The 16,024-nt window shown below is 44.7% G+C and overlaps 1 protein-coding gene across 1 annotated transcript; it reads left to right on the forward strand.

The window, feature by feature from the left end:
* Nucleotides 1–4,301: 4,301 nt before the first annotated feature.
* LOC149363128 (lactosylceramide 1,3-N-acetyl-beta-D-glucosaminyltransferase A-like) lies at nucleotides 4,302–5,825 on the forward strand. Its single transcript, XM_089569898.1, has one exon. It carries the CDS (start codon nucleotides 4,302–4,304, stop codon nucleotides 5,418–5,420), a length of 1,119 nt encoding a protein of 372 aa, XP_089426024.1. The 3' UTR covers nucleotides 5,421–5,825.
* Nucleotides 5,826–16,024: the final 10,199 nt, after the last annotated feature.

Raw genomic sequence — 16,024 nt, forward strand, 5'->3', positions numbered from 1 at the left:
TTCCCGCTCCGAGCCTGAGGACCCTGGCAGAAGAGAATCATCACGGAACTTGGAAAACGGGCCTCGTCGGAGGTTTATTTCTGAGCAACACCAAGGCAAGCAATGCCGGCCCTCAAAGCCTGTCGATGAGAAAGCCATTGTTTATGGGTATCAAAATGATTGAGTTGAAAATGAATGCTTTTATATATGGAGCGATAGATATGTTTTTATTAATAAATCCATATAACCCTACCACCCATCAAAGAATTAATGACTGTATAGTAGTGGCTGTATCCTGTGAACTGGGGGGCACATATAGCAGACTCCTGGCTAGAGTACAAAAGAACTGAACTCTAAAAAGATATCTCCGGAACGAGCTGAGAAATGCTGCAGCACACAGCGCTTTCGGCGCAGTAGATATTCAGCGCAAAGAGATGTTCTAATTATGACAGCCCTCTTTTAAAGACCGTGAGCTAAGCACCTGCTCACTGATGTGGACAGTTAAATCCCTTTTTCCCCTTTGTTCCTTCCCCAAGTGTAGGGTAGCCTACTGGGTATCGCCTGGTTAACCTTCCTGCCTTTCTGTCCATTTCTCTCTCTCTCTCTCTAAATCCACCGGCAAATGTGTCCACTGATGTGGACGCAACTTTTTAGTTACTGCTGTGTTAAGATGAGCCTCAACCGGCTGCAGCGTACGTTTCGAACCCTTTGCGACCATTGGCGAGAGGTACCTCAAGCTAGATGTGAGAAATGAATATAGAAAGCTGCTTTTAGGAAGAAGGCCTCCGGGGTTCTCGTGAGCGCCACTGTGGCTCCGGAGAGCATGTGTTTTTTTTTTCGCTTCTTTTATGAGCATAAAAGTTATGAAATACCGAAAATGCACGTCCTTGGTCGCTTCTTTCAGCGGTGAGAGCCTGAAAGCTGTCTACAGCGTTGGTGTGTATATACGAGGGCAAGAGAGCTATTGAATTGGTAATCAACAGGAAGGTGCAATTTTTTTGTCTCGCAGTGCAGGCACATTCCTAAAAAGAAACCTAGACTTTTGAAACTCTTTCCACTGGATGAATATGCACAACTGAAGTGTTTGCAAGAATATTAAAAGCCGATATAGAGTTGATGTAGTTTCAGGCGTTTGTGTGATACTTGTACCTTGTGTAATACCGACAGCTGAACTGTAGCGGTAAGCTTAAAGAATTCCTTTCCCGGTGTTCAAGTAATACCATGTGTAAAAGTTTGCTTTAGGCGGCAATTTCCGTTTCGTCTGAAGTGAAGAAATGATACACTTTGCAACTGAAGTGGTTTTTTGGCATAATAAGAGGTAGAAGAAAGCAAGTGAAGCTCCTACTGGCGTATGGATCTTTAGCTCATCTGGCCAAATTGCTGTGCCTTTGTGTGATGCACTTTTTAGACGTCAGTGCAACCGACGAAACAAATGATTTTTACAGAGTAGAGTTTTGAGTACAACGCGCAAAGCATTTTTGGACCCCTATTTGTTCACAAATCCGTCCTTTCCAACATCGTTGCGCAAAGAATGCTATTCGTAAGTGATGTTTGGTGTAGACGTAGCTAGACGCAGGCATGTTTATGGTCCTGATTGTCTTGGGATGCGCAGAGACACCAGTTGTGGCTCCCCGTGGAAGAGGATCTGCGCTAATCTACCACTTCCGCCGCCTCTCCACTCTCGCACCGATTGTTGTGCTGTTGATGTTGCTGATGCTGACGATGGCTGACCTCCTGGTGCAAGAGTGGCGTGTGAAGACGCTTGTCCATCACCACATCCGCTGATTGAAGGACTGAACTGAGACGACCTCATAGAATACTTCTCTCAGGACTGATCACTTTGCACACGATTGTTACGAAGTCCTTATCTATGTCTTTTCCTCCGCAATCCTTACCGATTAGTGTGCATTTACGTGCGCAGGTATTAACGTTTTAGTTGCGCTTCTCCCTTGCCATACTGCAAATTTTTCTTAAATTTAGACGTTATGTAGCTGTACAAATGGTATTCGCTATAGTATTTGCAGCCGTAACAAGATGTCTAGCCTATCTAAAGTATAGTGAACTTGGCAGGTTTAATTTAAGCGTTATTTCACTTCACACTCAAGGAAACATAGGTGAAGTGTCCTGCGCTTTTTTGGCGCACCAGAAAGTTACTTTTTCTGATGCGCCTAGGAAACACAGAAGGTGGATGCATTGCATCAGGAAGCAAATACGTACAATACTTCTTGGTTTGCACCTATCCATTAAGTTGGGGTAAAGCGCACAGCGAACGGACATTTTATTGAAGAAGGATGGATAGCTGGGTGAGTTGGTGAAAGCTCACGGTTTGTATTAAAGCGCGAAGCAGACGAAAACATAATAAATAGCCACCAAAGACGAGTCAGACTAGTCAGCGCGCCTGTGGCGAGCTACCACAGGCGCGCTGACTCGCAATTAAAGATTTTGTTGAAAAAAAAACATGAAATTTATACATCAAAGTCATGTGACAATACAGAGGCGAGAGCCCTTACACAAACACTTTCAAGACGTGACTCCTTAGATAATCATTTGCCACGTGCTGACCTATCCCCTCCCCCCCCCCCCCCCCCCCCCCGCTCCCTGCTTAGTTTACCTCAAGTCAAGATCATGAATTATCACGAAACAGAACCTCTTTGTCAACCAGCAACAAGAAAGGGTGGCTCATGCATTCTGACTGTTGTTTATGGACAAAATTTGCTCCCATTAGTTCTTGGGTTGTCTTATCCTAGAGAAGACAAAACAGTCACAAAGTAAAAAACAGCCACAATGTATATGCTAGCCTTCCTTGCAGCTGGTTGACAAAAGGTTCTGTTTTTAGATAATTCATGTTCTTAACTTGAGGTAAACTATGGGGGGGGGGGGGGGGGGGGGGAGAGGTCTCGTTTTGTTAGGGCTTCAGCACGTGTCAAATGATTGGCTAAAGAGCCACCCCTTATAAGTACTTGCGCAAGTGCTCTCGGCTCCGTAATGTCACATTAGTTTGATGTATAAATTTATTGTTTTTTTCAATAAAAACTTCAGTTTTTAGTCAGCGCTGGTCTGTCGTGCCTCTTTCTTTTGTACTTTCGTCTGTTTCGCGTTGTACCGTCCACAATGGTTATTTTACTGGCTCGCCTATTGCATATAAAGGGACTGGAAGCCGTCTTCTTGATACCCAACGCAGTCATGTGTCGCGTAAAGGTTAATGAAACGTAGTAGGAACTCCAAGAGCTGAATTGCGGAACGATACAGTCACAAACCTGTCAAAAACGAATCCATTAGGCCCGCCTTTTATTGGTGCATATGCCCCCAATCCGTGCCAAATAACGAGAGCGGGGCTTCGTGCCCGTTTTGTGACTGTTTTGAGATGGTGGTCGTCTCGTAATTTGGCCCCTAGTGTATTTTTCTAACGTACAGTGCACAGGAAAGTCTGGATCAGGTACGATAAGATGAGTAGCAGTGTCAGAAAAGCTTGCGACAGTGTTCGCTGTATTGCCCTTTGGTCAAACGGGGGCACTGATCGGATATAAAGGAGTTTGTTTAACGTCACGCCAATGCTTCATCTGAAGGCGATATAAGACTGCAGTAGAGCTTTGGTCTATGAGGGCATCACAAGTATGAACTAACCGCTGATAATGAATAAGTGACATTAACACTTTGTTGCTTACCTTAAACTCTCAGATTGAATCCCGCTTCTGTGACCCCAAAAAACGAGGAAGGCCATGTCACACGTAGCAGTGCTTATTTTTATTTTGGTCGTAAGAAATGCCTGGAAAAGCTAGAAATTAGGCCAACACAGATAAAGAAAAAGGACATTAGAAAGTCTTTTTCCAAGCACTTACACTTTGTAGAGCCCGTAAAGCGAGTTTATTTAAACCATGAGTTGCAACTGCATCACGAACTTCAATGTTCAGATATGCAACGTATGAAAAACGCTAGCGATAACTAGCCACACACGTCGTCAGTGCGCACGACGAGAGTGATCCATCACGCTGCTGTATATTCTCTGTAGCAATGATGAAATAAAATACAGAGACGGCTGTGCGCGAGACAGATGCGTTTGCCGCGTTGTCGTAGCCACGAGCCGATCATGAGACAATGCATTCGTTCTGACACTCCGCAAGTTTCTCTCAGCTGAGGAGGACTAAGCTAGGCAGCAGGGTTGCCTGTGTTAATCCCTCTACGTGAAATGCGAAGAAAGCATTGCTTGTGGCGTTTAAATTCAACCGATGTGCTCAAATGGCTACAGCCTCTCGGTCATCCGCAGCAACGCGAAGCCTGGAGACACAGCATTTGACAACGTAAGGCTGAAGATAAGTTCAGTTATGCTTGGCTTCCGAAATAAGGTCCGTGTTTTCGGCCTTCTCGTCTGCCTCTCTGTGGCTTCTGCAACGTTTCTGTTCATAATTTACGGCATTTCCTTGACACGTTTCCAACACTACTGGGAAGTTATTAGGAACAACCAGGCCGTATCGCTTACTTTCAAACTCAATGAAGACAGACCTATTACGAACGCTTCCAATTTGAACGAGACAGAGACACAATGGTCCCCTGAAACCGATACGGCTGCTGCTTGCAGCGAACCAAGTCTACGCATCCTCTACTTTGTGCATACGGCTCCAAAGAATGTGCAGAAGCGCGAATGGCTTCGCAGCACCATAGGCGACGCAGAAATAGCGGGTTCTGTGAATTCAACGATCGTGTTTTTTGTTGGAATACCACCTGACCCGAGCGACCAGCAAGCAGTCCAAGAAGAAGCCGAAAGGGAGAGAGACATTATCGTGTTAAACTTCACGGACAGCTACAGAAACCTAACGCGCAAGTTCGTTCAAGGCATGCGTTGGGTCTCCGACAATTGCCAGCTGAGCTCGACTGCGACGATCGTGAAGATGGATGACGACATTCTTGTGAATGTGTTTGCCCTGTCGTCGTACGTGTCTAGCCTGTATATGCCAGAGTCTACTATTCACTGCTCCGTTCACATCGGTGTGCGTCCGGACAGAAATCGGACTTCGAAGTGGTACGTCAGTAGGAAAGAGTACGGCCCGAAAGTGTATCCAGACTATTGCGCCGGCGCCGCTGTTGTGATGAGGCCTGCTGTCATGCTTAAGCTCTACAAAGCCGCGAGCCACGTTCCATTTTTCTGGATTGATGACGTGTACGTAACGGGCATCACTGCTGCGGTAGCGGGGATTCCCCTGGTGGATATCAGGAAGTACTTTCCACTGATGTTTGCGCAGAATAAGACGACCGTGCCGAAATCAACTTTGTTCGTTAACACAGGTCGGCCCAACAAAATTCAAGACAACTTAGGTGAGCTCTGGGAAAGTGTGAAAAAGGGCAGGGAGTACAAGGACAGAGGCTTTAATAGAAAAGTTGTGATGCGCGTTCGTAAGCGGTTACCTTGGCTAATTAAGTGGTTAACGCATCTTGCGGAAATCTAATGTAAATTAATCGAATTACTGTCAGCGGAAGGCTCACTAAACTCGGGAAGCGTGCATTCCACTACACTGCATGTTGATAGAAACCATAGAAAATGAGGGTCAGTAGAAACGAAAGCTGCTCTTTGTTTAGGGAACGCAGAGTGGTATTATTTGATGTTGTGTATGAAGGGTTTTTTGCCTTCAAAAATTTAATATACAGCAATCGGCAGAAGTGAGCCGCGGCTCCAAGGTTCCTTTGTGCTCCGCTAACGAACAGCAACAGTAACTCAAATCAACGTTTTTATATTTCGCTGTATTAAACAAGTGAGAGCCGTTAAAACCCGTGCGTTTAGTGTTTCGCCTTGCTATTGGTTTCTTAGTTAACAAGGAGAGCTTGAACAACGAATATTCTTTTCGCGGAGGAACACTGTGTGTCGCTCTGGAATGGGGGAGGGACTTCACTGCAGAATTAAATTGTATACGACCGTAGTTGGACCTCGCATGTACTTCTTATGTATATTTCTCCGTTTAGAAAAATTTCAGCTCGAATAAAATCACCCAGGTTTGCGTAATGGACATCGGCTGATTAGGATGTTCAAAGTGACTCTGTGTCTGTCTTTAATAGGTAAAACACTGAAAAAACTAACACGAACACACAAAGAACGGAACGATGGTTGCGCGCATTGAACGCTTTCAACACTTTTAAAGATTTAATTGAGCAACCAGTTTACCCGGCCTTTATGTGATTGTTGTGTGTAGCGTTACCGCTCTAGTAATTCCAGACTTACCATCTAGCCCAAGCAGGAACATAACTTCAAATTGTGTGAATTCTTCTTCGCTGCTCTTTCCATTTATTCAACAAATGTTCCTCTCTAGCTATCTCTTTTAACGAGCCTAAATATATGATTCCAATTTAGAATGATTGCGGTAGCTTTATCGAGATTGACAACTGCAATTGTGCTGTTCGTACACCTGACTTTAAGCATACCGAGGAGGGCAAAAAGTGACCACAGTGCGAGTTGAGTGAATCGGCTCGCAGCAAAACCGGCAAGGCTGTAAAAGAGGAAGCAGACACTGTTACAGGCATGTCCAGATAGAGGCACTGCATGTTCTCATGTGCTTCTATTCTTAGCGCCGTTGGTTCTTTGAAAATGGCTACGACCTACTCGACTTCTGTGTGTTTAAACTGTTGTAACTTTATTGGAACATCTTTCTACATTTACCACTTTTATTATTTGCTTCCTACCTAACTATATTGTGCTGCCATGATTTGACTGGGTATTGTAGAACGGTACCTCTTTTTTTAAGCGGGTCTATGAAAAACAAATCTTGTGTGTGATGATCGCTAGTGTCCTTGGTTCCCTGCACGATGCCGGCGTTAACTTATTCAGGCTGCTGCGTTTTGTTTGAACCTAGCACATGCTTTAACGTGTGCAGAATAAAGTTCGGGGATCGAATTAACGTCGTTTTATGCGTGTTCTAAATTAAAGAGCCCAATTTGAGTGAAAGCGCGAAGCTAAACGGAACAAGTCCTGTACTAAAACTCTTATATTTAGGAAGAGTACCTATACTTTCTAAGTCCCGCGAGCGTGCGTGAGCGCACTTAGACTGTAATACTGCGGCCCACTTACATTGTACACCATCTGTACAAGAATAAAAGATTTTTGCTCGCATACCGTTCGCTGTTTTCGCTCATGTTCGCTTACATTCGCCTCAGATTCTCAGAGTTAGGCGTTCAGCAACGGAAGGCATCCCCGACTCTGCAGCCATTTTTTGATGCAGGTGGCATGCAAAATATGCTCGTGTGCTATAGAATGATGGGGCAGCTGCAGTGCTATTGTTTAATACCAATAAATACGCGAGCAAAATACCTTGTTTCTGGCTGGAAATGGCACCATAAACGTTCCTATTATTGTTCTTCACTACATACCAATTGGGTATTGCGGTATGAAACCATTCTGCTCGGTGCTCTGAAGGTGAATGTCACTGGATGTTCAGTACGTAAATATCGACCGTATTCCTTAGGTGCTTTATTCATTTATATATTTGCACATAAAAATGGGAGTAATATATGCTGAAGCAGTGTAAGCAGGCGGATGATGTAACGGTGAACCTTGCGGACGAGTGAAGCATGAATATGTGCAGTACTATGATATGCATTCAACGACGCATGAGACCGTCTGATGTCGGTCTGCATCGGTACTGTTGCGGATATTTCACCTTGGTCAGCAAGAGATTTCCTGCTTTTAATTTATTTTAACAAGTGCAGTTCACTTACCAGAATTCAGGAATATTGCAGACAACAACAATAAACATACGGTAACAAGACGACTAGCAGAAACGACAGAACGCGTAGGAGGATTGATCGGCAGAATCACCAACGCAGAAGAGGTATGAAAGAGAATGACACTTTGCAGCTAGTACAGGCTTTCATAATAGGAAAAATTGCGTACGTCACGCCGTAACTAAGGTTGAAAAAAGCAGACAAGGAGGAAAATATACGCCCTGATAAGGAGGGCTTCTAAAATAGCCCTCAGCATTCCAATCAGCGCGTGAACAGAAAGGCCACTGGAACTGGGAAACCCCAGGACGCTGAATGAAATATTTGAAGCCACCTGATGTCACGTAAATTCCGCCTAGCCAACACTAGGAGAGGCGGGTATAAATACAGCTGCCGGTATAAGTACCGGAGCACTTCTTAATAAACATTCACTCCTTGTTCCCACATGCTTGCGTGTTACAAAGGCCATCAAGGTAAATTATTTCAGTGTAAAGCCCATTAGGTTGAAGGCCTGTAGGTGAAAGGCCTTTGCGGTAAAGTTCTTTAGGTCAAAGGCATTTACGGTTAAGGCTTCTAGATCAAAGAATGGATTCGCATTCACAGCGCGCAAGAACCATAAGTGGGCACCGTAACTTTTGGAAGTACATCATCACCAGCCTCACTACGCCCACTGCAGGGCAAACGCCTCTCCCGTGTCTCTCCAATTAACCCTCTATTTTGCAAGTTGCGGCCACCATATCACCGCAATCTTCTTAATCTCATCCGCCCACCTAACTGTCTGCCGCCCCCTGCTACGCTTGCCCTATCGTGGAATCCACTTCGTTACCCTTACGGACGAACGGTTATCTTGCCTTAGCATTAAATGCACCCATCTCTTCCTCTTGATTTCGACTAGGATGTCATTAACCCTCGTTTGTTCTCTAACCTAATCCGCCCACTTCCGCTCTCTTAACGTTACACCTATCATATTTCTCTCCATAGCTCGCTGAGTTGTCCTTAACTTACACTGAACCCTTTTCGTTAGCCTCCAGGTTTCTGGCCCATAGGTAGTACTGCCAGCATAGAAAACTCGTTCACATTGGTCAGTGTACTATCAGGGACAAAAATGGTATATTCTACGCGGCGGGATCCCGAGGAACGGAAAACTGCGGTATTTGGCGAGCTAAAGCACTGAACAATTGAAACGAGCCAAGCGACATGCCTGCTGATAATAAAGGTCACGCATTGGATGTCTCGATCCCAGATGCCACCTGTCGATGGCATTGCAACGCAGTTTTCCGTTTCTCCGGCTCTCGCCACGTGTAGTATACCACTTTTGTCCCCGATAGTACGTTGAGGTACTTTTATTGTCTGCACTCTCTCAACACAACCTTTAGGGATAGAAAAACAACGCAGCTCGTACAACAACTTCTCTGTACTTAGAGAAAAAAGAACTGACGCGAATTAGCTCACGCTGTTTTACGCGCGAGCGGTGTGTTTCGTTAATTGTGATGCATGCTCGTTCTACCTGCATATGTTAGAGCAGAACCCACACAATTGCTTGCCACAATACACTGCCACCAAAAGAAAAATCATAGTCGAGTACTTCCCCTCGCCCTGCTTGCTTTCAGGAGTGTCCTCGCACCAAGGACAAACGGAGTCGAATTCCAGCTAGCGGGTTGTTCCCCTCTAAATGTTTGCACATTCGTTCACTTGTCTCAAGACCCGCTAGGGTAGCGTGGTGCCAAGAGAGCAACACAAGGAAAACGCAGCGACTATCAGACACACTTAAAAGCCTGATCTCTCGTCTTGCGATAACTCTGCGTATAATTTTCGAGGCCGACAATCCGCCAGCATGTTCCTCTTTGAACGTAAAGCGCTCTTCTTGATAAAAAGCGTTTTCGTGTGTCAATCCGCCTTGCCCTTTTCCGTGAACACATGCGTTCGCGAAAATGTGACAGCGGCGGCGAATGATAGGGATGCCACCCATAGTGCATGTGAGTCGAGAAACTGCGACATTGAATACATTCCTTCTCAACGCACTCGTGCTTCATCGGCATCGCCTGCGATCGTGAATGTCTTATCATGCAGATTGATTGAATTCCGTTAACTGAAAGAATGGTAAGTTAAAAACAGATGGTAGGATATGAACCTTCTATGGCATTTTATGTTATCGAACGCGGGGACAAGGGCTTGTTACAGCTGTATAGACGAGAAAAAATGTGGTGTATATGACAATGAAATTGTCCGACGCGTAGCTGTTGTCCCGAGATACTTCGGAAAGAGGATGAGGTGTAGAAATTCATTAGTGTAGCTGCTTAGAATGAGCACAATTCACAAGCATGTGTTACTTGATTGAAATTGTTTTCGTGAATAAAAGAGATTAGTCTCAAAATTTCGGGCAGTACGATTATTGAGATTGTATTCTGAAAACGACAATCGCCTTCTTCAGAAGAAAGTTATTATGCTTGACCCGTCATGACTACCTACCCACCGGATTGTGAGCAAACTGTGCACTTTGGCAGGTGGCAGTTAGATTAAGCATTGGTCGCTGGTTATTACTTGGCAAGAGGAACCTGGGTCGCACAAGCTCCACCGGGGGCATCACTTGCCACCGCAGAGCAACTGTGCATCGCTTAACCGCTGCACCACGGCGCCAGGAGCAGTATGAGGACTCCCGGGGATCTATGGAAGTTACGTAGGGAATGAAATATGGGCATTAACCCATTAGGCTATCGCGCCATGCCCTTAAGGCGGAAGTTAAGTGTTCCCTCCATTTTTTTACCATGGATTTGCAATGCAGCCTAACATGGTGTATTAAAAAATCATCACTATAGAACAGCTCAAAGGTAAAGACGCCACAGCAAGCTGCAATAGTGTTTTGCAAAGCGGCACTGAAAGGGCCAATGCACAGAATATTTTTCACGATGACAACGAGAAACAATACATTTAAAACTGCGTGCGTTATTCTCCCAGAGGTAACGCAAGCTAATGCTTGAAAGGTCAACGCTTGAATTTATTTGCATACTTTCTTCCCCTTCTAGTCCAGTCGCGGCGCAAGTCAGTGACTCCGATGTTTAGCTGCTGCGCGATAAAAGGGGGGGCTGCGCGATAACAAGATGTTTAACTGAACTAGTTGGTTCATACTTCACGGTGGTCGCAGCAGAAAGGTTATGACAAGGACACACACACACACACAAAAAACGACCTAACAGATGTGGACGAAGCTGCACAAACCGTTCTTCGAGATACATCGAGAGAATACGTGGGTCGAGGAGGTGAAGAAGGCACTGTGATGGCACAACTGTTGCGAATCTAACGGGGGCGGGGTAACTGCATTAGCTACCCGATGTCATCCCCATCAGTTAAATGTGCGACAGTTGTGTCATCACATTGCCTTCTTCACCTGCCGGGCACACTCATTCCCTCGACGCACCTAGAAGAAGGTTTTGGGGAAGCTTCATCCATGTCTGTTAGCTAGTTTTTTGTGTATTTGTCATAACCTTTTGCTGCAATTACAGTGAAGCAATGGATGCTGCGTGATGTTAGTAAAGGTGAATGAGCTCCAAGTGGGTGACCGCAATTTGAAGCCCTCCAGTACAATTCCTATTTCATTTCCTTCCTTTCCCTCTTCCTCCATTGGTCCCATCACGATACGGTTTACGTGTCCACCGTATGTAAGCCAGGCACCGCGCCTTTCATTTGTGAGTTTTGCGAAAAAGCGGTCACTATTTCAGATGATTAAATAACCACGCGTTTCGAAGCACAGGGAAATAGCGATGTGATACCTCTAAATAATTTCTCTAGACATCTTTGTGAAATCGTACAGCTTTTAGAGGAAATCAAGACATTAGCGCTTCTTCTTGGGACAGAGAGGTAACACACAAAAAACAGTCAAGTCTTCGAAATATGCAGTCTCGTGTTCGTGGTGTAGAATTCTGCCACAATCTGCACTGTCATTCGTAGTGAATAGAGCTTTTCGCGATCACGACATCAGCTTAATTTAATTTAAGTGCCAAGAAAGCTGCGTGGAATATGAAGGCCAATGTTTACTCTTTTTTGACGATCATACGTGTCTTGCACCTACCGCGCACTACAAGCCTGCATACCGCTTCGTCAACGGAAGTCGCAGCAAGCGTGTCCGCACAGCACTTTTTCCCAGTGCCAGCCCATGTGCGACTGAAATGAAAAGTAGTTGCATAAGCTGCATTCCATGAAGTGAATTGTTCGAGAAATTTCTCGCAAAGTAATCGCTGGCCGGCAAATGCGTGCGTACTCACAGCTTGTTGTATGATGGCTGCCATGGTGCTTACGCTAGCAGGGCGTCTTGATGGAATTGAAGACGAATTAGCTTTTTTTTCAATACTTTCCAAAGTTATTAGGTTACATTTTGCCCGTAAAACCTCAGGCTCAAATGTAATCTTTCCGCAGCTTTTCTCGCACTCATTCCAAGTTCCGTCCACTCCTCTAGGGCGATAGGGTTGAGTGACTGCACTGCGACCGGCCGGGTGGTGCAGTTGGCTGCCGCCATTACGGCCCCCGACAAGGGCCTGCAATTTCTACGGTTTTGTAATCTTTCTACAGTTGTAATCCTTCTACAGTACATCCTCCCTACAGTTCTATGGCTTTGTAATCCTTCAAGTTTGTAACTAATGAGTAGGTCCCTAATTTCTCTGATGCGTCGAGATGTACTCCTCAGATTTCGGACCTTCCTTGACTAGAGACTTCCATTTCCTTACTTCATTTCTAATTTCCTGAAACATACTGCACCAATACTTGCACTGGACAGAGGTAATCGTAGTGCAACATTTTGAAAGCCACCTATTCCAGTGCTGTCGAGCTGGCATTCTTTGAGAGGACCGGGATGGTTTCGAATTTATGGCACAAGGTAAGCTAAAAATTGAATTATTATTGATTTTAGTTTTCTGCCACGCTATAATGCCGAAACCGAAAAGTGGTTTCACAATCAAGGGGTGACCAGGCGCACCTTATTTATTAAAAGCCTGCCATCACTAGCATTTCTTTTACAGAAAAAAACAAACTAATTTTTTCTCACCTAAGATGATCTTTTATTAGCAGCAAGGCAAGCGAAAACGTACTAATCATGTTTTATTGAGCTATCGCGTTTTATTTTGCATTTATCGTATTTTTTTAAACGTAGTGTTATTACAAGTTTTCTACTGCTTTTGCCCTGAGAGTGACAAAATAAGCATAAGGCTATTTGGGCCAAGATATTACACGTTTTGTGTCAACGGCGGCCGATACGTGATGTGTTTGAAACATGATGGCAGTGGACGTGTGGAAACAAGCCGAGTCATTAACCGGCCTCCCGTTCTTTCGGGAAAGCGCCTTTGTTTATTTTGAGAAAATAACAACAGGGTGCAAGGCATGAGCTGTGAGAATAGTCGTAGTCCCGTGATCAAGCCCCCTTACCTACTGCGACCTTCTCTCGAACACGTTCTGCTGCACAGGCAGATTTCGAAGACAGTCACTACGAACACTCGTTGGCCGGTAACATGGATGTTAACACAAAACCGTCGTATCTGAGCTGGTTGGTACATAACGTGAGGGGCGTTATCCAGCGAATACACACAAACACATGAAAGACGTCAGCGCAGTGCTTCGTCTTTCATGTGTTTGTGTCTTTTCTTGTGCTGACGCTACTAAAGCTATGGACGTAAACACCTATCCGTAAAGAATAGCGCGTGGCACAAAGCATGGTCCTGTGCCTGTGTTTGTCACACGATCGTGCCCCATAAGGTGGCACCCCATAAGGAATATGGAGTGTGCCCCTGATTCCTCCTTGAGATCACGTTCCGCTGTCGGAGACTTCTTAGCGAAGACGGCGACAAAGATGCTAGTATGCAAACGGCCCCATCATCACCTCCAACATGATTTAAACGGAAATCTTCGAGTTAAAGTTTGGCGCTACAAAACTCCCACGTGCTGTACAACGCAGGTGCAGGTTATAGATCCTCACGTTGTGGAAATTAACCCATGCTTCTCCACTACGGTCACTCTCCCAGCCCACGTGAAGCTTTGGGGATGTTGAACTTCACATAGACCACCATACATCCGGCTGAATTATTTCAAGAACTTAGGCTTATGTGATTCTTTTACAAATGATAGCCTGGCTGAGCCTCACTGGAGCCGTTGTTCGCTGTGGTTTGTATAGTTGACGCTTGACATGGTTACATAACAAAGGGCAAATCATACGTGCTGTGTAATGAGAAGCGACGGAAAGACCATCTCGAAGATATCAACAGTCAACAGAAAGGAATAAAAATGATTTGAATGCGTAGTACTGCACGAATGACGCACTAGACTGCGTTGACAGCGTTATGCACAGTTCGTGGATTAAGTAAATCGTCTTTAATTCGATTTACTTACAGAATTCTTGTTTATAAGACGCACCCATACTAACCCGCGCTTATTTAGCGGCGCGATCTTTACTCGCTCAAAGCCATGGTTTCTTTATCTCAATGTGCAGCCTACCAGTGAAACGAATTTCGCATTACTAGGCTTGAAAAGGCCGACTTTTTGTCCTGTCTTTCTCGTCTCATTGTTGTTTTTTTCAGAAGTTTTAATGATATTTTCATGACTTACGTGCCATTCGATTTTCAGGCCGCAGAACAACAAAAAGTGCTTCTGAAAGCTCAGGACGCGTAAGCAGTGCTCGCCCATAATGTCAGCGCAGCCGGTACTCGACATTATCATGACAGTGACAAACGGTCGCGACGTAAAGAACTTTGCCGCTCCCTGTTCTCAGAAACAAGTCCTCATCTCGGTGAGCTTTTTGTTCCTTTTTTAGTTTAGCCTGCCATTTGAGCTTAGAGTCTGAGCGCTGACTGAGTTGGTGAGAATTAGTTTTAGTCTTTCAATAGGCCTTACCATAGGCCGAAGCCTATTTTTCGCTCATTAAGACCTTACTGGTGTTTTCTGCATAACTCTGTGAAACCTAGCAATTTTAACGTAGATACCCCCGTACGCCATTCAAATTTGAGCGGGCGCTGTCAGCGGCGCCGGAACTGCTGTGTCTGTCCCAGAGCATAGTCCAGCCATTTGATTGCTCCATCGCAGTCAATTTCCCAAACAAAAGGAAGAATGATAGTGAGCGCCTTCGCCTTACCTGGGAGATAATTACTAATTCGGCGTGAAAATACAAAGTTATCTGCCGTTTACGAGCAAAAGAATTACAAAATTATTGGTTCTTTTTTTCGCGGTTTTCCATGCGTTGAGTATGAAATATTCTTCTCTTGTGAAAATTGTGGTGGAGGTCTGCATTGGATTCCTGGAGTAAAGTAGCAATACTACACGTCTTCAGGAATAGCCAGCTGTTTTTTTTGGACGCCTTAGCACAAGTATCTTGATTTTAAGTTCAGTCATTTATCAGCCAGGGATTCTGAATTGTCACGGCATTTCAGTTCAATGTTCAATCAATCATTCTTGCGTTTTTTATGTTTCATGGCCGCGGTTGCATTCGATACGCTGAGAACACCCCTCTCAGTGGATATCCGAATATTCTGTGCATAACCTGCACTTTCTTTGCGGCACAATGGAGAATCTGGTGGACATGAGCAAATTTTGCAAATAAAAAAATGTTGCAGACTTGAGCCCGAGCGAACACTAACAGTTCCCTACCCATCCAAGCATGTATTTGGCACCTCATGTACATTACCTGTGAATCCTGTGTGCTGAGAATTTTGGTGTAGAAGATCCCCTAAGTATTGAAGGGCCTCAAGTACACTATTTTTGTCAGAATGAGAGGGTGACATCATCAGCACTGCTTAAAATTTTAATTTGACATTGTGCCAGGGCGAAACCACGGATAGTTGTGATGTTAATAATACTAAGGCAAAGGGGTTGAAGTTATATGGCAAACAACAAAGGCTGTAATGGACAGATTTGGTGAACAGAAGATTTTAATGGTATAGGTTTGGTTAGCGCTTGGTTAACATTTAGCCTTTTATAGTACTCCTTATAGTGCATATGGCCCTGAGTAAAACGTCTCCAATATGTCCATGCTCTTAAATCAGACCAGAAATAATGGCGAACTTCATCAAATGCCTTCACAAGGTAAATATAATAAGAGCTACTGTCCAGTCTCACCTGATACTGTCGCCAATACTGAACCTTGGAATATCTGAATCTTCTTCCACCGTCAACAAGTCGTGAACTCCATGGTGGTGCATACTTACAGAAATGCTTGCAAGGATCAATAAATTGTCCTGAACAAACATCTGCACTTAAGCTGCCTGTGCCCGGGCAAAAAGAAGAAGCCATCGGGTGTTTCATGCTGAAAGCCGCAGCTGTCGCTCTCCACGATTGTGGATTCAATACAAGTTTAACCGATCTACATTGTTCA

This window comes from Amblyomma mixtum, chromosome 2, assembly GCF_055824585.1.
Source record: "Amblyomma mixtum isolate Tamu chromosome 2, ASM5582458v1, whole genome shotgun sequence".
NCBI classification, from domain to species: Eukaryota; Metazoa; Arthropoda; class Arachnida; order Ixodida; family Ixodidae; genus Amblyomma; species Amblyomma mixtum.